Raw genomic sequence first — 22,897 nt, forward strand, 5'->3', positions numbered from 1 at the left:
TATAATTATTACTTACCACTCTCAATGTTCTCCATTTCTTCAATTTGTTCCTCTTTTTGGATTGTTACAGGTGATGCTCTCAGCCAATTTTGTGCACAAATGAGACACTCAACAATTTTTGGAGTTAAAGAACTCTGAAATGAGTCAAGAACACGACCTCCAGTGCTGAAAGCAGATTCTGAAGCCACTGTAGATACAGGAATTGCCAATATATCTCGAGCCATTACAGAAATTATGGGATAGGTCTGACTTTTGTTCTTCCACCAATCAAGCAAATCAAATTTCTTAACATCAGGTTCTACTTTGTCCTCCAAATACCTTTCAAGTTCAGATTTACCTTCACTAAACACACTTTCAGCCCTCTTCCTTTTGTACTTGGTCTTGGAATAAACAAACAAATCAAGCATCTCATCATTTTCAACCCTAGAGACATTAGATTGAGAAGCAACATTTGGTTCCTCTTGGGATTTACCACTTAACAAACTATAATGATCAAAAAACTCACTTAAAGTTTGTTTTACAATTTCACTCAACTGCTCAGATTTTTCAGCATCGTAAACTTCTTCAATCACAAAGATTACATAATCCATCTTATGTCTAGGATCTAAAATCATAGAAATGAATAAGAATGGATTAAGATTTTTCACATTCCCCCAATACTTGTGATATTTTTCCCTCATATTTGAAGCCATAAGTTTTATGCTTGAGTTTGAATCATTTAGCTTATCATTAATTCTCATTCCAATGCCAAACACAACATGAAAATAATAATTGCTAGTGACATATAAAGAACCGGACAGCTTCAATGTAGCATCATAAAAGGCTCTTAAAAATGGCAATAAAGCACGAGCATGCTCCCAATCTAAGTCGGTAGGTAGACCCTTCATTTTTGAACTTGAAAGCTCATCTCTATATTTAAAATCCTGCTCTCCCAACCTGTCAAAAGCTGTTTCGAATTTCACGGCAGTATCTAGCATTAAAAATGTTGAATTCCATCTAGTTTCAACATCCAAGCAAACTAAACCCTTGCACTCAATTTTTTCTTGCTCAACACACAACTTAAACCTTTGCATCCTAGCTGGTGATGACCTAACATATCTAACAGCCGAACGAATTCTAAAAATCGAGTCATCCAAATCTTTCAAACCTTCTCTGACAATTAGATTTAATATGTGTGCACAACACCTCATGTGAAGGTAATCACTCCCTAAAATGCTATGTTTCCAATTGTTTAGCCTTTTTTTATATACTTGATCGCAACATCATTGGAGCTAGCATTATCTACTGTGATTGTGAGCACCTTATCTATTCCCCACTCAAGCAAGTGTTTTTCAATGCATTTCCCTATCACATCACCCGAATGACTTGGAATGGGTGTAAAATTTAAGATTCGTTTATGTAATTTCCATTCATCATCAACAAAATGAATAGTGAGACACAAATAACTAAGGTTTTGCCTAGAAGTCCATATGTCAGTAGTGAGAGAAACCCTTTGATTGAAACTCTTAAAATACTTAAAAAGTTTATCTTTTTCTTCCAAGTAAATTTCCATGCAATCCTTGTTATAGTGAACCTAGAGGGAACTTGGAATCTAGGCTGCATCATATTGCAAAAATCTCGAAATCCCTCATGCTCAACAACTCTAAAAGGCAATTCATCCATGATAATCATCCTAGCACAATATTTTCTGCATTGTGTTTGGTCGAATTTCCAAATAACTGAACCTGAACTTTGCTGCCCATCCTCCTCTGATTTAAAACACAAATTCTGTTGCTTTTCATCTACCTTGTTAAATGGGTACTTAGGACAACGTTTCATATGATTATGCATGACACTAGTTCCACTTTTAATTGGACATTTAAGGGGTTTTCCACAATAATTACAGCTACATTGTGGAATATCTCCAACTACACAAGGTAATTTTGTAAAATGTTCCCAAACTATAGAACTTGTAGTACCTAACCTGCCTCCTGTTTTTTTTAAAGGCTGCTGAAGATTCGATGGGATGCTTGAAGAAGCTGCAGCTGATTGATCAGTTTTGACAGTAGTATCACAAGGAATCTCAGCATCAGCACAAAACATTGGAGTAGCATTAGATGATGAAGACTTCATTTCTGAAGGAAAAAAACAGTTTACAATGACAAGAAAATATTGAAGAATGAGAAAGTTGAAGCAAATAGAGGAAGTTGAATCAAAACATGAATTATGAGATAAGCAAAGGGATGAGTTATGTTAACAATTCGGTTGTGGTTTGTTATCTTAAAAAAAGAAAAGCATAAGTTTAGTTATTAATATTCTATTTAGATTTAATGTAAAGCAATTTTATACAATTATATATTAATAATGAGTTAAATGATATTATTTAAAAGGATAAATATAAGTAATATTTTTTTTAATTAAATTATGTGAATTATTAATAAATTTGTAATCATGGGACTGGTAAGTGAGCAATTTAAAGAAGTGGGTTTTACATTTCTATCTGTGGCCCCCAATCTGATAGAATAAACCCGTGACTTTTCGCTTCATGTTTGAAACAATTAAATTCAATATCAGTTTTAGCATTTTTTTTTTCTTAAATTATCCACATTCTTTGTAAGGACTTAACATGGCATGTGTCACTGGGTTCATTAAGCTACAAGAAGTTTGACTTAGAGATCAAATTGAGATAAGCGGGAATGAGACTAGGTTGCATAAGGACTGGGAAATGGTAGTACCACATCTAGCAACATCTCTTTATCAATCCAACTGGTGCTTTTTTATTTGGTTTGAAGAAAATATTATTAATATGAAAAGGATTGATAACTGATAGACTTACTTAAATACCAAAACAACCCTTGGCCCCCTGATTTTTGTTTCATGTAAAGTTAATTTTGTGGTCACTAGATGTGGAATTCTATTTTAAACCGGGTTAACTTTCCTGGAAATTTGTTTCCTACACTAAGTTTTAATTTTCATATTTTCTAAAATCTTTCATGTATATGAAGAATAATACTATCATATCATATCCAGGACATATGTGAAGGACATGAATACCTCAAGAAAATGAGCATAGAATAGATGGATAATTGAAGAACTATGGTGAATAAGCATGAAAGTTTAAAATTGAAATGCAATAAATAAGCTTTCGGAATTCAAAACTTAAGAAACTCTTTGAAATTGAATGCATCTGTGACAGATATATAGCCACTTGAATCAAAAGGGAAAAGAAAAGCACACCATAACCCGGGTAGACCTGAGGCTTTTAATATGTAGTCGAGAATGCTTGCCAACTAAAGATTACGACATTTTTATCCTATAAAATCTTAGACAAACACCACGCAATGACAGTTTTAAACTATTATTTCCGGTGTTGAGTCACTATCCAAGACACAATAGTGTTGTGGGAGATGTCAAAGTTTCATTATTATAGCACATAGCTAACAAACAAATATTAGGTTGAGTACATGATCAAGCCAAGACCATCACAAGGTAATAGAAAGGTAAGCACACTTGAATCTCATCAGAACGCTCAATCACACTGATCTAACAAGGGTAGTTAAAAATAAAGAAAGGAAAACAGATCCAAGCATGAGAGAGAGTAAAGGTGTAACCATGATTTAGCATAGTTCTTCAACCAATGAAAATAACATTTTGATTTCATACGAAAAATCACAATTGATATGCAAAAAGCAAGATAAAAAAATAGTAAAGATCGAAGCAATACAAACACGAATAAGTAGAATTAACAAGGATAGAAGCGGGGAAAACAAATATTACGACCTACAAACTTTGAAACCCACAAAAAAAAAACTCTAAATTCACGCCCCAAAATTAACAGACCAAAAATATGTTCGAGTTATTTACCTTATGAAATCACGTTCAAGATGCCAAGATGAAGGGAAAGAGATAAAGCTTTGTCGAATCGTTGCAGTTGAAGACTTGAAGCTCTGTCGAGACTGGGGAGAGTGCAGAATCAAGAAGACAAGAACGGCAGAGTGAGGGTCGAGGGGCTGGAGAAGAGTGGAGAAGAGTGAGGGCCGAGTTATTTAGGTTTTTTTATTACATCAATATCACTTATGGGTAAGGCTGTAAGGGTAAATGTCCAAGTGAGTAGCAGGCTGGACTGACCCAATTTCTTATTTGGTTCAAATGGAATAAATGGATTACATATGGAAAAACCGAATCGAACCGAATTAGAAGATTTGAATAATTAAACTAACCCGAAAACCGAACCGTATAAGGTCAAACCGAACCGAACCGAACCATTTTACTCGGTTCGTGTCGGTTTTTCGGTTTTTCGGTTTCGTTGCTCAGCCCTACTTTTAAGTGTTTATGTCGTAATAGTTGTTAAAATGTTATTATCTGATACGTGTAGTGTTTATATTTTTTTTTAAAATTTTATTTTTAAAATAAAATGGAAATATTATTTTTCTAAAAAATATCATTTTCTTTTTATTAAAATGTAATTTATATAATTTTTAAATTTAATTAGCATATTATTTATTTTAAATATAATAATTTATAATTTATTTATCTTTATTTATGTATTGACTTAAAATATTATATTATAATAAAATTTAAAATATATACATAATATATTTATTTAACGTATAAAATATTTATGAATGAAAAGATTAATCAAAATAATAAAAAAGTAAAAAGGTAAAAAGAAGAAGAAGATTATTACCAAAGAAGAGGAGATTACCTAAGAAATATCCCATTATCTAAGGAAGATATATCCCACATTTTGGAATCTTAGGACTATTGAAAATATAAGATTACAAACTTAAGGTAATCTTGAAAAATCAAGGGTCATACCTAAAAATATTATTATTTTTTAATAAATTTATCACATTTTAATTTTTAGTGGTTAATTTTTTTAATTTTTTTTAATTTTTTATTATATTACATATATTATTGATCAAAAAGTTATAGAAATATATTTTAGAATTTGTGAATGAAATATTTTTAAATATATTAATTATAAAATTTAAATATTTAAAATAATTAAAATCAAAATTAAGAAAAATAAACTTTAATAAATATCAGTTGTTACAAATTTTCAGACCGAAGTATATTAGGAAAGATTGTCAAGTGATTAAAAAGAGTGTTATTCTTCTTTGAAGTCAAACATTCATATATGTAGAATGTGTAATTATAATTACCACGTACTATTAAAAAATTTATTCCTGAAACGCCAACACCTCTAAAAAATGAAGGTTGAAAAGGCTTAGTCCAATGTTTTTATGTTTGGATGATAAGCCCAATTGTGACACGTGTTCAACCCAAGTTAAATAGCATGAGAAAATAACCCAATTAGTTCACTCTATTTCCTATTTTACCTCTAAATTTTTTTTTCAAAATGCCCACTGTCCACCAGACTTATTAGGGTTTTAGGAGGAGCTTTTTGGTTTTCGAGAAAAGAAGAGAGGAAGTGACGGTGATGATGGCTACATCAAAACTGCTTCGAAGGTACATCGGAATTCTAGAAGCGGCGAAGGTTTCCTCTGCTTCTTTTGCTTCCTCTTCCAGTGGAAATGGAAAGGGGCTTATGCGGTTACAACCCGTCTCTCCACAGCTGGGCAAGTTCCTTGGATCTTCCGAAGCTTCTCGCGCGGACGCCACTAAAAAGATCTGGGAATACATCAAGCTCCACAATCTCCAGGTCCTTCCCTCCACCCTTTCATTTTCCTTCCCTGTTTTCTTCCAAGATTATTGTTGCTGCCGCGCTTTACTTCATCCTTTTCTCATGTTAATGGTGGAAGAATCAAATATATTATGTTAATCGTGTTTGTTTCTTTGGAAATTCAATCCATATGATTTCTTTAAGAAACTCGTTTTACACAAGTGGAAAATATGCGTGATGCCACTTATTTTGTACTGGGTGTTAATAGGAAGACAAAAATTGGAGCATTATAAAAGGAGCAGTCGTGGCAAATTGTTCTGCAAGTTTACAGTAGGATTATAAATCAGAAATCTCCTTAGATATTTAAACCCATCAGAATTCACATGTTTGATGTTTTCTTCTTTAATTCCACTGATGTTTTTTGTCCCATTAGCATTTAAGGAAGGTTGGATAGTCCTATGAATATTGTCTGTCTTTATTCTATAAATTGTTGTAATTTTTATGTTGCTGAGCATGACTTCTTGTGTGATGGTGCTTAGAATCCTGCAAACAAGAAGGAGATTATTTGTGATGAGAAGTTGAAGACGATATTCGATGGCAAGGACAGAGTTGGAATGTTAGAGGTGGCCAAATATCTGTCCCCACATTTTGTGAAATCTAAATAATGCTTGGCATAGCCTTGTTGGAACTTTATGATCTTTTTGGTACTAATGCTCCCAATGGTTAAATATGCTATTTGTGATTCATGATGATTGGTTTTTGTTAGATGATCGAGTTGCTTTGAACCTTTTGATATTATTCTCTTCGTTGACAGGCTGCTTAACACAAGATTGTGATTGGAACTATTTTTGCTAATTAAGGGGGCTGATTAGTCTCCCCTTCATTTTTCATGTGGTAATTCCCCCATCATTATCGGTTTTGTTCGCCGGCTCAGTGATTGAAGTTTTGCAAAGATGCACAACATGAACATCATATATGGGAATGAACATGATAGTGTTCACGGAGTTGGGCAAAATCGTTTAGAGAATGTGGTGAAAAAAATTTCCCCATGTTAGGTGCAGGAAAATTTATTTCTTTCACTAGAGTGTTTGCTACAGTATCTGGGGAATTCGTCAGGACTGTACGTCGACTTCTGATTGCACGGTAACTTCTCCATGCAGCAGTGATGCATTCCGATACTTGGAACCTTGCAGGTGATGCAGCGGAGTAGGAAGTCGTCGAGCAAGTCTATATGCTTTTCATAAATTACCGTGTAGTGCTGGTGAATTCTCTGAGTATTGTAACAAACATCCTAGTTCAAAAAATAATTTTTGGTACACTGATTTTTTTTCCACCACATTATTCTAGCAATTTTGCCGATTGAGCTGTGAAACCAGTTCTAGGTTTGTGTTTTCACCACCAAGATCCGGAAATTTATCACCTACGAAATCTTACTCTTACACGCGTAACATAATATTAAAATTGTATTATAAAGGTTTTTAATGTTGTAATTGCATTTGCAATTTAAAAAAAATTATAATTTTTAGAATTTTATGTTCATAACGATTGTTATAAATTATGTAACATCCGCGATTACATTCATAATAAATATTACGATCTCAATTTAACACTATACTTGTAGGTGTCCCAAGATTTTTGGATAATATTTTTGAACAATGTGGTGATGGTTTAGGAGAAACCGTATAAATTAACAAGTTAGATTGAATTTTAGTTTTTAAGCGGTTAATGATTTATGAATTAATTTAAAATGGGTTTTTAAATTTAAAATAATTTTTTTTTTTATGATTAAGTCTTATAATATAATATAATTATTCTATATATCAAAGTGAACATAAATTTAAAATACTATATAAGAATTATTAATTATTTTTATTCACTTAAAAATTAATTTTTAAAAAAAATCAAAAACTGTAAATTAATTTGAAAAAAATAAAAAGTCTGCAGATGTTTTAAATTTCAACAATCAGTTGGTCTCGTGGGATGAGAAACTAGGTCCCTTAACCAAGGTCAGAGGTTCGAATCATGGCGTTTGCGAATGGAGCAAACTGGGTTGGGAGGGTCGTCTCCGCCTTGCAGTATCCAATCTTGATTAGTCGCTCAATAGATCAAATATCAGTGATTAATTAAAAAAATAATAATAATTTAGGCGCAGGCCAGGCCTAGTTGCAAAGCCCAAGAGGGGGTAGAAAAATGGAGATATTCGAAACAAATAGAGATGCAATTGCAGTGCAGGGTGGCATTTTCTCATAATTCCCAACTCTCCGTCTTCGTTGATCGCCACATCAAAATCCAACATCTGTTGCAGAGCCCCTCCATTCCATTTTGTTCCCTAACATCCAACACAAATGGTCAGCTCCCTTTCTCTTTAATCACCGTTTTCCATTCTTCTCTATGGACTAACATTTCACGCTTAATACTCTGCATCTCTTCCTATGTTCGGCCCCCCTTATTTTTACCGCAGATCATCACTTGTTTCATTGATTAGTCGATTCTGATTTTCATTTCTCCTACGATGTATTCGGATCCCATCCCCCCTTTATATAGATATTTGTGGAATAATGTTTTAGTCTTAACTTTATCTGAATTGGAGAATAGACAATAATGTTGATTTAAAACTAAATCCAGGAGCACTGAATGTAAGCATTTGATCCCATTACTGTTTTTTCTTTCATCAGAAATCTTAAGCATCAATCCAACAACATGAATTTGGTCATTTACAATCCTTAATTTTGTGTTTTTTGTTGGTGTGTTGGTAGGATTCTTGTCTTTCTATAAAAAATATCCTTCTTCTGGATTCCGAGGGGAACCGTGTTGCTGTTAAATATTATTCAGACGAATGGCTGACTAATAGTGCTAAGGAAGCCTTTGAGAAAGCTTTGTTTTTCAAGACTCAAAAGACCAATGCTCGCACTGAAGGTAAACAATTTCTAAACCCTTTTGTGTGAACAACTGTAATGCGCATGTAACTGTTCTTTCCCTTTTGATGTTGGTTTATAACCATATATTCTTAATCTATGTTGATTTACAACTGGTTGGTTGAGTTGATTTTCTGTATCAGTTTTTAGAAAGATGGCGCATTCATGTTTTGCAGTCTGTTTTACTGCTTTTGCTTGGAAGGACGAGAAATATCTATCATTCATTCACCTTCCGTTTATACTTGATTATAGTGATGTTTCTCTGTTAACAGAGGAGATATCGATGTTTGAGAATCATATCATCGTGTATAAGTTTGTTCAAGACCCGCACTTTTTTGTTACTGGGACTGAGGGTGAAAATGAGCTCATTTTGGTTACTGTTCTTAAAGGCTTTTTTTATGCAATTGGCCTTCTTCTAAGGTTTTCAAATTTACTTATTAATCTGTTTACCATATCTTTATACAAGATTAAAGGAAATATTGCTATGAACTTATTTGGCTTCTTTACTGTCCAGAGGGATTGTGGTCAAGAAAGAGGCATTAGAGAACTTGGATCTCATTTTGTTATGTCTTGATGAGATCCTTGATGGCGGGTATGCAACTTGATTCTTAGTGCTTAAAGTTTGTATGAATGACACAACTTTTATTCTTGTTTTCTTGGTAATAGTCAATTTTCCTTTAATTTTGAAACATTAACTTTCGGCCAAATACTAAAGTCTACATGAGATTATTAGGAAAAAGAAAAGTGGGTAGGTGGGTGGGTGTATAATACAAAATGGTGGTCGTAACGCAACGTAACGGTCACATTATAATGGTTTTAAAAGTTTCTGCAACTGTATATGTAATTTAAAATTTTAGTTATTTTTAGAAAACAAATCACGTCCTAACTTTATAATCAACTATGGATGCGGGACAACATCTAATAGACTAGTTTCCATTCAATGATCGTTAGTCTATCATTGTTAGTGGGAACTATAGTTAGTGATATTTTGCTATTACTTGGATAGGAAGGTATTTACTTTGTCTACCAAAGTGTCTATTCATACATCTCATTTTGTTTGGAATGCCATAAATTAACGTGGTTGGTAAAATGCCTTAAACTAATTATACAAGCAAAGAGAGGACAACATCTCGTACATTTTACCCTTCTAACAACCATTAATATTGTAATACATACATATATATATATACTTTCCCTTCTAGCAATGTTGTGAGAAACCTTTACCAACAAATGATTTTGTTCAATACATCAGGTTTTTAAACTTGTTGGCTAAAAATTACTATGTAAACAAGAGTTCTATGGGTTATTGACTGGAAATGAGATAATCATTTTACCCTTCGCAGCATCATCCTAGAAACTGATGCTAATGCTGTTGCGGGAAAGGTTGTCAGTCATAGTGTAGATGCGACTGCTCCTTTATCTGAGCAGGTAGAAACCACTTTGATTTCTATTTTTAATAATTCATTTCTCAATCAGCAGGCAGACATTGGAACCATATTTAACCATCTTTGTTTATATAATGTGGTGCACTGCAGACAATAAGTCAAGCATTGGCCACTGCTCGAGAACATTTAGCAAGATCCCTCCTTAAGTGACGAATGAAAAGAGGTTATATTGTCTATAGCTTTACTGTTCTTGTATTGTAGGTTGTACCATGGCATCGGCTTGACTTAGTCTGAGTGGATGATGATGCTATGGGGTATGGTTAATAATATTTTATTACATCCAAAGGATTCGTTTCATCTGTTCATGTTTTATAGTTATACTCATTTGAACATTAATGCAAAATAATAATGTTAGAGGTTAAGGGAAATTGAGAATATAAAAACATAAATTTGCAGAGGGTTCAATTTTGTTCAACAAGCCGACTTTCATAACTAAACAACTCTCCGAGACTGGTTCCACATTTAATTTAGATGGTGGATTACCACCAATTTTAAGGATCTAGCTATGTTCTGAATTTGGAATCCAAAAAGCATAACTAATACATGATTAATATGGAATGAGTCATATATATTAATTGTTATATTTCTTTATTTTTTAATTCTTAATTTTATAATAAAGATATTTGTCAATATTCTATCATCAAATAATTATAATATATATTATATATTATATATTTTTATTTTTATAATATTATATTATATTTTATTAAAAAATATTGGAAATTCTTCAATATTTCTCATTCCTTGAAGGACTTTTTCTGTTTTTGTGGATTTTAAAATTATTTTTTTGAATTATGTTTTTATTTTCATATATATTATACATTTTTTTATTAATTTTACTATTTTATTAATTTTTGGATTATATTTTTGAATTATATTTTAATTTTAAAATTTTAAAATCACGGTTAGAATCGTACTATAGAAGAAACATTACCATTGTAAATTTGTAATTGATCCTTATTTACAGAATAGGTGGCTAGGGTTAAATTATTTCGAGGTAGATTATTTTAAGTGTAAATTATGTTCGATTTATGTTTGGTTTGGATCATATTGAATTTAGTTCCAATTCACCATAAGTTTGGTCGTGTCAATTATCAGGTCAGATCAATATTGAATTATTTAATTTTTAGATTGTATTAATATTAGATTAGTTGATTTTCAACTCAAATCAATATTATATCATTCGTTTTTTAGTTTAATCAATATCAGATCAATTGATTTTGGGTCAAGTTAATATCATATCGTTCGATTTTCAAGTCATGTTAATATTAAACCAGTCATTTTTTTAAATCAACCTTTGGATCTTTGGATCAATTTGAGTTGAGTTGATTATGAGTCCAATCAAATTAAAAAAAAATAGATAATACAAGAAATGATTATTAACATTTTTGTTTGTTCACGAAAGGGATGATGGCATTTTAGCCCAGCTCTGGATCTCCTCTCCTTATCTGTATTGCAATTTCTAATGCTACTCTGTTTTCGCATCACAATATATGCTTGGTTTGCACGTTCCACTCTCGGATTATCAACCCATCGATATGTTGTAAAATGGTGAGGTTTCGTCCCTTGTCCGGCTCTTTTTAGATAAGTTTGAAGGCGTCCCTGTTATCAGTTTTCACTTGGATCTGTCTTGTTCCTGTTTTCCATGCACATTGGGAGAATTTCCAGAGTTCAGCTTCGAGTGTATTGCATAAACATAAAAGATTGATGATTAACTAATAGTATAATAATATTAAATCATTAAACTATTATTAAATATAGTCGTTGGTTATTAGTATAATACAAAGGACAGTAAAACATACATCATTTTACTATTTATTACATCGTTAAAAATTGATAATAATAGAAAATAAATTATTTGTTCACTGTGACTCAATTATTAGGTTAAGTTCAATTCTAATTGAATTTGAGTAAATTAAATTACGGTTACTTTTAATTAGAGTTTTTTTAGGTTTGATTTATTTTCAATTTAATTGCTTTTGTTCGGGTTACTTTTAGTATGTATCAAATTAAATACGTGTCTTTATTAGTCTAATTAAAATTCGGATAAATTCTAATCAATTTAATTCTTTTAATTTCAAATCAAATTTTATTCATCATATTTAAATTTATTCCAAATTTTAGATTAACTAAATTAATTCAAATCAAATTGATCGGTGACCAACAAATTGACCGTGCTTAAAAAAGTTAGGACAAACTACAAGATCGATCACTTTTATTTAAGGTTTGTATATTTTTTCACACTGAATTCGAAAAATATAAAAATTGGTCACTTTTGTTTTTATTTAATTAAAATACAATCACTAATGATTAACTACCCTTAAACTTTACCAAATGATTGATGTGATATAGTAAATATATAAAATTAAAAAAAAAGTAAATTACACAAATAATCACTAATATTTAAGTAAATTCTCGTTTTTCTCACTAAAAATTCAAAAATAACGAATTATTCTACACTAAAACGTGCACGTTTCATTATCCCAAACACATTTCAACTTGACTTTCTTCATCCCGCAAGACACGTCTACACTAATAAATGTCAGCAGGTTAAATCTGAAGAGAATCCAATGCATAGCTCCCAGTCGAGAATACCAATCGCAAACGGGCAGTTGCTACCATCAACTTTCTTTCATATGCATGGCTGTGGGAGACAACATGTTTATGGAACATTTTCATCAGCAACCGAAGCCTTCGGTGCTCCTAGTGCAGCATCAACTGTTAAAGAGTTCTTTGGGGTTTCACGCTTGGACTGTGCTCCCATGCGACAGGAATTCAAATGACTATGCCATATCAAGCTGGCCATACGGCCATCGTAGCTCCGAGAAATCTGCAACGAATACCTTTTATTCGTGTGGAACGAACCCCATGGGAGTAAGCCGTGCAGGCACCGTTGCGGTCTCTCATTAACAAAGATATGCATGCAGCACACTAACAAGCATATCTTCTTCCAATTTACATGAACCACTTAAACTTCTACACATTATATATATATATAACACTTGCACCGATGTACAGTTACAATGTCCAGAATTTTGCGTTGTTGTATACCGACTAGAAACGGGATGTACCACCAAATGGTGTTGGAATATGTCTAACAGCCTATTTGTGAAATGCATTGCAACTCGTCCTGTAAACCTGCAAGAAGAATAGAACAATGTAAATGTATGAAGAACATTTGAAAGAAGGAAAAAAGGGTAGAAATCGACGTTTGTGCATTTACCTTTCTCCCTCTCGGACAAATTATGTGGTGAGGAAATAAAACAGGTCGTCATTTACTTGCATGGAGTTTCGTTGTTGCTCCACTCTTTGGACATGTGTTGAAAGTTGAAGCAAATCAACAGTGGTTCCGTTTTCGGGAGAAAGGCAATACCTAGTGATCAAAAGATCCGAGTTTTGCATGAGAGACCGCAACGGTGACTGCACGGCTTGCTCCCATGGGGGCATGAGAGACCGCAACGGTGCCTGCACGGCTAACTCCCATGGGGTTCGTTCCACGAATAAAAGATATTCGCCGCAGATTTCTCGGAGCTACGATGCGCATAGCCAGGTTCATTGAGCATAGTCATTTGAATTCCGTTGTTACTTTTGAAATTTCATTGAGAAATCAAAAATTTACTTAAATATTAGTCAACATTTATATAATTTACCTTTTCTTTATTTTATATATTTATTGTATCACGTCAATAATTCGTTAAAAGTCTAACGATTATTAACTCTTAATAATTACATCTTAGTTAAATAAAAACGAAAGTAATTAAATCTTAATTTTTTTAATTTAATGAAGAAAAATATAAAAAACTTAAATAAAATTATCGATATTTTGTAATTTATCCTAAAAGTTAATACAAAATCTTTATTAGATTCGACTTTCATACCTAAACAATCTTTATCTCCTCTTTCATATATTATATTTTATTGTATTGTATTGTATTATATTATATTATATTGTATTAAAATGAAATAATAGTATTGCAAGAAATGGACGGGTTCCATTACTTACGGATTAAGGTCAAAACTCAAAAAAGGAGGTGTCCTTATCAGCAGCCGCGTTCATTACGCGTTAAAGCAACGCGCGGAATCTCCGTTGTGATTATATATCTTCCCCCAAAGATTTTTTTTCTTACAATTACGAAGCTATCCTCTTACCCTTCGCTGACTCGCTCTTCTCTGTAATTGTAAGAACAGATCTCTCTATCTTTCCCTGATTTACTTGTTGTTTCATCTTTTTTTCTTCAGAATTTTGTTATGGTTTGTGCTAGTCTGCATTGATCCCCCATCTTATCCAATTTCTCAAAGCTTCCCTAAACATAAACACGTTGACTGTTTTCTTACCATCTCTGAATTGCTTTTGATTTCTTCACTTTCTTTTCCTTTGGGGGATTTTAGGGTTTTGTTCTATTAATTCTAATTGGCACGTTTTCTTGTCTAGTCAATGATCGTAATTGCTACCCATTATGTGTTATGACATTTGTTAAACGATGAACCCTTTTTTTTGTTGTAATGCTTTCTTGTTTATCCTATCCAGCGGCTGATTTACGCCTTATTGGTTGTGCCGAATTTTCTTCTTTAGTTATCTATTTTATTGATTGTCTCGTACAAGAATTTTATGGTACTCCATTAATATATATGTGTGCTACTTTCAAAAAATCCTATTCTATGTTTGTGACTTGTTTTGTTGATGAACGACGATGATCCAGGAGTCATTTGCTAATGTTTCCAATCAGAATGAATGAATGAATTTTGTGTGTTGTCTATCACTCATGTTTGTCTATCTTGATTCCACAGGTTGAGGGAAAAAAACATGGGAAAGGACAAGGACAAGCATGATCATGATGACAAGGGTCTCTTTTCAAATCTTGCTCATGGTCTTGCTCATGGTCATGGAGGATACCCTCCCGGTGCGTACCCACCAGCTGGAGGGTATCCCCCTCAGGGCTATCCACCTGCTGGAGGGTATCCCCCTCATGGCTATCCACCTGCTGGAGGATATCCCCCTCAAGGCTATCCACCGGCTGGTTATCCCGGTGCACCTCATGGCGCATCCCATTCAGGTAAATTGCCAAAATTGTCTTTTTGCTTGTTGTTGGAGTTTGTTGCCATGTCATGTTTGTGGACGATGTGTGAGATGCAAATAATTAGATTTCTTTCTTTACACGTTTGTAAATACTTTTTGTAATTGTGTCTACAGGGCACGGTGCCTTAGGAGGGTTGCTTGCCGGCGGTGCTGCAGCAGCGGCAGCCGCAGCGGGGGCTCACCACCTGGCTCACGGTTCTCATGGTGCTTACGGTGGTCATGGTGGTGGCCATTTTGCACATCACGGGAAGTTCAAACATCATGGTGGGAAATTTAAGCACGGGAAACATGGGAAATTCAAGCACGGGAAGCATGGGAAATTCAAGCACGGAGGAGGGAAATTCAGGAAGTGGAAGTGATTTAACTGGGGAGGAAAACATGGACTTTTGGGAGTCGTAAGGTCCATTCCAAGAGGTGGAAGCGATTTACTTATCAATTGATGTTATAATAATCGACTTCAACTGGTTTTATGAATAATTACAGACCCTTTGCTTTTGGCATATAAGTACATAGATTATTTCTCTTTTTATTCAATCGATGAGACTCAAGTATGTGATATGGTATTATGGAACCTCGACTCATCTACGTGTTTATGCTTTTAATTAATTATACTGACGGCTCTATTTACTTATCCCCTGTTTTCAAATAATAACCCATCAAAAAAATTATTTATACAAACTTACAGTTCATCCAAAAATATTAATTAGGATTTTTTTTTGCGTTGCTTAAATAATGATTTTTTAACAGTTGTATTACATGCATTTAAAATTTAATTATAATGCCTAAGAGATTAGTTCAAGTGGTAAATATTTTGATATTGTTTAATTAGGTATTGAGTTCGAGTTCGAGTTATTATATGCAAAAAAATAATTATAATGGATAATTTTATGTATTAATTTTTACTCATTTTATTAATTTATTACATATTGACATGATATATAAAACATGAGTGAAATTATGCACATAAAAATTATTTTATCAACTGTCGTATCAAAATCGTTAAACTTAATATTTTAATTAGTATTTTTAATTAAAACCAATTACTCTCATCTTATATTCATTATTATAACATAAAAAATTTAATATCAAGCTAAAATAAAATGTAAGTGAATAAATTATCACATCAAATAATATTGAGAATCGATATATTAGTTAGTACTTTCCGTTGAGAAACCAATAGAAATTGAAAATTTCTCGCTTTGGATCTCTTTAAATGACGAAGATCTAACTCTATTACATTTCAAGAGAATCTTATACGTGCACTCACGTCGGATAAAGTCAACAAATATGACGTATTTATGATTCAACTAGGGGTTGTAAATTAGTTTCATTTCTCCATTAAATTGATCAATAATAATAAATAAAACAGTTTAAAAGTTTATTACATAGACATTTTTATCTTACCCGAGATTTAAACGCGCGATGGGTAATATTTGTTCTCTAGTCTCTTACTCGTGAGGTTGTCTTGGTTATCGTTGTTTTTCAATTTAAGTTTCGAGGTACAATTATAACATTTTGATTTAACTCGATTTGAATATAATGAATTCAAATTCTACACGAAATTATCGAAGTGATTGATCTTTCTTCTTAAAACATATAACCAAATCTTAATGACTTAATCATTAAATCTAAAATAAATAAGTTTAATTTAAGTTTACAAAAAATGAAACTCCAAAATAATACAATCCGACTATCAATAATAGATTTTACAATAGTGTCTACTAGAATACAACACAAGGTCTATAATATACATGTAGTCTATATAAACCAAAAAAGTACTCTCAGTTAAAAATTCAACTCAGTGATAGTGCTCCTCGATTCACACCTAAATACCTACGAATAAAAACACATTTTGAATGCTAAGGTAATGAGCTCAATATCTTGCAAATAACTCTACTATACTACATGTATTCATAACAATAGCATGACTACATGTATCGTTAGAGGAACAATATCATCTACTCAATACATATCCACAACACATATATAGACACGAAGGATGATGCTTGGTATCACGTAGCTCAAAGACACATCCACAAACACATAAGAAGACATAATGGTGTAATTCGGGGTCACCATAACACATAAGACTCACATTTATCTAGCAAATAGTGTTGGTAGTTTAGGAGAGACTTGGGTTACTTTCACATCAAGAACGTACATCCTATAGTTCCTTGGTGGTCAAATACTTTGAGTGAGACTTGAGTCACATATGCGTACATTAAGCTAACCTACTCTTCTAGATTATCTAGACGAGTCTAGGTCACAAAATCATTAGATCAATATCTAAAAATCATAATGTAAGTACTACAACATGATTCTTAATATATTTAGATAACTATTAAACACAATAAACAATCGTTATATACAAATAATTATAACATTAAGCTAACGTACATCCTAAACTACCATTACTTTACCTCATAAAACAGGAACAATTTAATCGTAAACTTCGACGGAGGAGACACTTTAGGATTTTCTGAATATGAGATCTGATTGGTTTAACGTTTTTACCCCTCTTTTGTGTGTACCGGGGGGAAGGCGCTGTGAAGCTTCTAACAATGGAACAGAGAATTATTAAGACTATCCAAAAAATAGGGATTAATTTACAAGATTTTTTAAGCTATTTGCGATTTTGTTTTCTTCTCTTCCAACGAGTTAAACAATTTTAATCCTATTATGCCCGTCGTCCCCTGCATCGTCAAATTGGACACGCACAATACAAGTCCATCACTAAATCAGAATTTGAATACTCAAAAAGATTTGTACTAACTAAACCAATTTAGACTACTTTTTATGGAATTATTAAATTTAAAAAAAAACAGGCTGATTCAACCGCTGCACCTCAAAGATTTAGGCCCATATTTGTTGACTTTAAAATGGAAGGGTAGATATGATAATGAAGAATAATTTTTAGGGGGGAAAAACAAACGCTAACTACACTGATAATCCAAATGTCTCACTTTAACAGCATTCCTTGCTCTTTTAAACGTGAAAAAACAATGGGTATGCAGTGAAGTCCAAAAGAAGAGTAGCAGGATTCTTCTCACTCATCAAATATCAACCAAAATGGGTATTAAAACATGAAGGAAACCCACACTGTAGGATAATCATAGGATAAAATTTTCTAAAATAAACGGCACGCCACTGCCGCCGCCGCCTACAACGCACCTTTCCTTATCAACATCATATCAGATCCCCGCCATGGACATGTCTTCATTTTCATCTCATCACAATTAGCAACTGCAATGGACAAAGTTCAGCACCCACCGCATAAACATACTTGCAATTCATGAGCATTGATTTCACACCTGTCATTAAATGTCTCAATCATCTAGATAATAATAGGACCCAGCAGACTTTTGTTCTCGATCCTTAGTTGAGTCCAATTTGTTGATCCTAGGTCGGTAATTGGTCGGGTCCCGCCTGAAAGTGATGTCCAGATGCTGTAGAGTGCCGCAATGTCAAACAGTGAGCATCACTAGAAAAATTTCAAATGAATAGCACAATCAATCTACAAGGGAATTATGAGAAACTCACCGATAAGAAGAGATTCATGCCAGTCAACAAGGACTGTGGAGAATTTGCAATACAATCCACTGATGGCTTCCCTTCATACACAATAACTCGGTCTGCAAGATACGATGCCATAATAAAATCGTGCTCAACCACAAATGCGGTTTTCTTTGCATGGAGGATAAACCTCTTTATAACTTTAGAAGCAACAATACGCTGCTCAGAGTCGAGATAAGCACTCGGTTCATCAATCAGATAAATATCTGCTGGCTGCATGACTTAAAACAAACATATGCATCAGGCAGACTATAAAAGATAACAATACCTTGGAATTTGAAAAAGTAAATACATGACCCAGAAACCAATTGATATACCAGCATTCCACGAAACAATCAAAGGTAAAACTGAATGAAAAATTAGAAACATAACAATCAGAGAGAAACTGAATAAGAAGTTGGAAACATAACAATGCAAGTATGCACCTCTTAATTAGGATCATCTAAAACCAAATAGAACTTGATCTATCTCATCACTTGACTTTTTATAGCCACAACTTTGATCCAGAGAAACTACAATTCAATAGCTCTCAATTCCTAGGATTCACCACAAAACCATTGCGTATTTCATATATTGTTACACAATTTATCAAATTTCAAATGGAGACGATGTGCTTTGAGTATTATGCACACTACATGTTCTGCAACTTAGGAAGACCTACAACTTGCATATTAAGTTATTAATAATAATAAAAGAGTTGAAAAATCTGTATATTAGGCCCTTCAGTATAGTCAAGTAGATACCCCTATAGACTAAAAGGACTATAGCAGAACACGAGTCCATACACAAGAAGATACTAGTGTTGGCAAATGCACATGAAAAGCCCATAACTAGACATGACATGGAAGGTAATGCTTAGTGTTAAAAGGAGTTATCCCAAAACTTAGGTAAGGATTAGGTAAGAACAGTAACCAGCACCTCCAATAATTTAGGTTCAAGCAAATCACGTTTCAAACTTGTAAGAAGGTAAAGAAAAACTTGGAACATTTAACTCCAATCTATATCCTTATTTTTTTAGCTAATTCAGAAACATTTACCTTTCCAAGGCATAGACATGATGCAACTCTTTGCAACTCCCCTCCAGAGAGATTCACTACTTCCTGATCCATCAATTGCTCAATGAGAAGTGGCTTCATCACATCTGAAACAAATTGGGGATGCATGTATGAATCACGTATCTTTTGATGCAGCAAGTGCCTGACTGTAGATTGAAATTTGGGACTGATCTTTTGAGGTTTGTATGAAACATTAAACTCAGGGATCTCCACATCTGAACCTTCTACACTATCAGGTTTCAACAAACCAGCCTGCAGGTTCATCCAATAATATTTCAAGAGACGAGATTAACAATGAATTAAAACATGTAATACTTAATGCACAAATGATGGAAGACCAAAATACCAGCATACGAATAAATGTGGTCTTCCCAGTACCATTCTCACCCAACATTACAATAATCTGAGAATCAGTAAATTCACCCTCCATAACTTTAAGTCTAAAATTGCCCTGTGTTTTAGTCATGGTTGGGTATTTGTATCGTGCATAGGTTTCAATTTCTTCAGCACTTTCCTGTGGGGCCTCTGCAACCTATAACAAAGGGGAAACAGAGAGGTTAAGACAATAATTTAAAGATGAATGACATATGCACGGATGACAAGAGAAACAAGCGTACCTTGAAGGTCAAAGATTCATCTCGAAACCTTAGATTTTCAGTAGGGACAAATCCAGCCAAAAAGATATTTATTCCCTCTCTTCAGAAAAGGGAAGGGTTACAACTTCATATGCTCCCAGTTTCCCGTACAAGCAGCAAATGAAATCCGATAAATAATCCAGGACACTCAGATCATGCTCGACCACAATCACATAGCTGGAAAAAAAATGTAGAAGTATTGTTCCCCAATTAAAACCATTCAATCTATAAGAAGCATTGGAGACTAAGGACAGAGGAGATTTTACCTATTAGGCCTGAGCAAAGATCGGATGACTTGTGCTGCTTTCAATCTCTGATTCACATCCAGATAACTCGAAGGCTCATCAAACATATATATTTCAGCATTCTGTATGGCAACAACAGCAATAGCAAATCTCTGGAGCTCTCCACCAGATAAATCACCAACATTACGGTCTATGACCTGGTTCAGTTCAAGATCGGCACAGAGTTCAGCCTTCATATCTCTCTCATCCTTTTGGTCAAGCACCTGTCCTACATTGCCTTGAACTGCCTTTGGAATATGATCAACATACTGTGGCTTGATGATGGCCTGTTTAACATAAAAATTCTCAGAAAATATCAAGGAAAAACAGGGAATTGCAGGGAACTTATCAAAGTTGCTATAAGCAGGGAAGCAACAGTATTAAAAATATAAAAGTTGACAAGAGAGTAAACAGTTATTATCGATCATTGAATTTTCTTCTGTAAGCTTCATATATGTAGCTTTACATGACAAGTAAAATTCTAGGTGATTCAACTATACAATCTTAACTGCAAAACTAAACTAGTTTAACTTTGCAGAAGCTTTCCCCATGAACGCTCAAGAGGCCAAGATTGAGACATATAAAGAAATTCAACACCAATGCTGGAAATATAATAGAAGTAGAAGAAACAAAAAGGTTATGGTTAAACTATTGATGAATATTTGAATCTAGTTTATCACACAATACCGTTTTAGGGAAGAAATATTAATATCAAGGAAGATAGTCATAGAACTAGATGTTGATTCAATCTTACTCACTAAATCTCACAACCTAAGTTTCAGGAAAACCTTCAAACAAACTAGCAAGACCAATAAAGAATGTTTTGACATCAGATGTGGCTAGATTATCCAGAACTCTCATCATCTCCCTCATCAGTACTTGTAAACATATATAAAAAAAAGAAAAAGAAAAACGCAAGTTGAAGATGCACAATAAAAATGTTATGTTAAGAACCTTCAGATTATCTTCCAAGATGCGAGTAAAATAATTCTGCAACTCAGATCCTCGAAAATAGGTCAAGTTTTCCTGTCAATCTGGAGGGTTCTGCAAATAGATTATCCAAACAGGTAAACAAAAAACACAATGAAAGAATCAAATAAGGAAACAAAACCTCAGAGAATTACATTGAAACGACCCAAATTTGGCTTTAGCTTCCCAGCCAGAACTTTAAGAGCAGTTGATTTTCCAATGCCATTGGTTCCAACCAGACCAAGAACTTGCCCAGGCCTTGGAACTGGTAACCTAAAATTGCAATTAAAAACCATCTCAAAATTGAGGTGGAGAGAGAAAGAAACAAGAAATAACATGAAAATTATAAGGTTTTTCAAGAACAGCAAGATTGAACCAACCTGTGTAACTTGAAAGTATTGGGGCCATATCGATGGGTTGTATCTTTATCCAAATCTCTTGGTAAGTTAATGATTTGAATAGCTTCAAATGGGCATTTCTGCATGAGAAGATAGTTGGTTCTGCTTCAGTGATAGGCTCTTGTTCATCCACAAATTGAGAAACCAACAGCAATATGATATCAAAGTAAAACTACATACCTTGACACAGATACCACAACCAATGCATAACTCCTCAGAGATGAAAGCAATCTTTGAGGCAGGGGAAACCTCAATGCAAAGTTTCCCTGCAGACAGAGAAACAAAAGTGAGATGGAAAATCTGGAGCAGGATAGGAAGGATAAACATGACCCGAGTAACAGGCTAACAGCCAACTTGAATAACAAGTGTCCAACTAAACGAGTACATTACAAGCATTAACAAGATCCAAAATGCTTACAAAATACAAGGTTATTTTAGTGTTAGCTGAATCAGCAAGTGAAAGACGGTATACACACACTCTGTCAGAAACATTATTGATATAAGAATTTCATATAGCCAAAATGAAATCCATATCAATATATATATATATATATATATATATATATATATAGTTTCTTTCTCTAATAAATCTGTTATCTTCTTCTACTTATCTATTATTCTATAATATTATTCTCCCAATTTTATATGATTAGCTATTTCTTTCATGTTACTGATTAATAATAAATCAGCTCTCGGTACAAGCACAGCAAGTTTCCTTGTTCCTTTCACGGATTCTCCAATAATCAACATCAGTTGAGGGAAATTAATGAAACGCTTCATTTAAGCTAATTCAATTAAGATGGAATTAGATTACCTCCAAATTAGAAAAAAAAATCAGAGATTGAGTGAGTATTGGAAACACTATTGGGAATAGTATTTAATTGCAGATGTTCTATCATACAACATTAATTGGTAATGCTCAATCCCACATAGTATTGGAA

General features: G+C 33.3%; 3 protein-coding genes and 1 pseudogene across 4 annotated transcripts; 3 read left to right on the forward strand and 1 right to left on the reverse strand.

Moving 5' to 3' along the window:
• The first annotated feature begins 5,365 nt into the window (after nt 1–5,365).
• Nucleotides 5,366–6,357, forward strand: LOC120164342 (upstream activation factor subunit spp27-like). The gene is made up of 2 exons (XM_039174092.1): nt 5,366–5,644; nt 6,145–6,357. The coding sequence occupies exons 1-2, from the start codon at nt 5,423–5,425 to the stop codon at nt 6,268–6,270; spliced, it is 348 nt and encodes a 115-aa protein (XP_039030023.1). The 5' UTR covers nt 5,366–5,422; the 3' UTR covers nt 6,271–6,357.
• Nucleotides 6,358–7,863: 1,506 nt separating this feature from the next.
• LOC120164316 (coatomer subunit zeta-2-like) lies at nt 7,864–10,115 on the forward strand. Its single transcript, XM_039174065.1, has 6 exons — nt 7,864–7,953; nt 8,362–8,521; nt 8,793–8,940; nt 9,035–9,112; nt 9,864–9,948; nt 10,056–10,115. The coding sequence occupies exons 1-6, from the start codon at nt 7,951–7,953 to the stop codon at nt 10,113–10,115; spliced, it is 534 nt and encodes a 177-aa protein (XP_039029996.1). The 5' UTR covers nt 7,864–7,950.
• A 3,959-nt stretch (nt 10,116–14,074) lies between these two features.
• Nucleotides 14,075–15,542, forward strand: LOC120164340 (glycine-rich protein A3-like). Of its 2 annotated transcripts, XM_039174091.1 has the most exons (4): nt 14,075–14,143; nt 14,754–15,019; nt 15,157–15,275; nt 15,330–15,517. In XM_039174091.1, exons 2-4 carry the CDS (start codon nt 14,770–14,772, stop codon nt 15,399–15,401), a joined length of 441 nt encoding a protein of 146 aa, XP_039030022.1. In that variant the 5' UTR covers nt 14,075–14,143; nt 14,754–14,769; the 3' UTR covers nt 15,402–15,517. The 2 variants fall into 2 exon arrangements, with proteins under 2 accessions (XP_039030022.1, XP_039030021.1); XM_039174090.1 differs by having other exon boundaries at nt 15,157–15,542.
• A 2,571-nt stretch (nt 15,543–18,113) lies between these two features.
• Nucleotides 18,114–22,225, reverse strand: LOC120164238 (annotated as a pseudogene).
• Nucleotides 22,226–22,897: the final 672 nt, after the last annotated feature.

The sequence above is a fragment of the Hibiscus syriacus genome, unplaced genomic scaffold (assembly GCF_006381635.1).
Source record: "Hibiscus syriacus cultivar Baekdansim isolate YM2019G1 unplaced genomic scaffold, ASM638163v2 tig00111506_pilon, whole genome shotgun sequence".
In the NCBI taxonomy this organism is placed as follows: Eukaryota; Viridiplantae; Streptophyta; class Magnoliopsida; order Malvales; family Malvaceae; genus Hibiscus; species Hibiscus syriacus.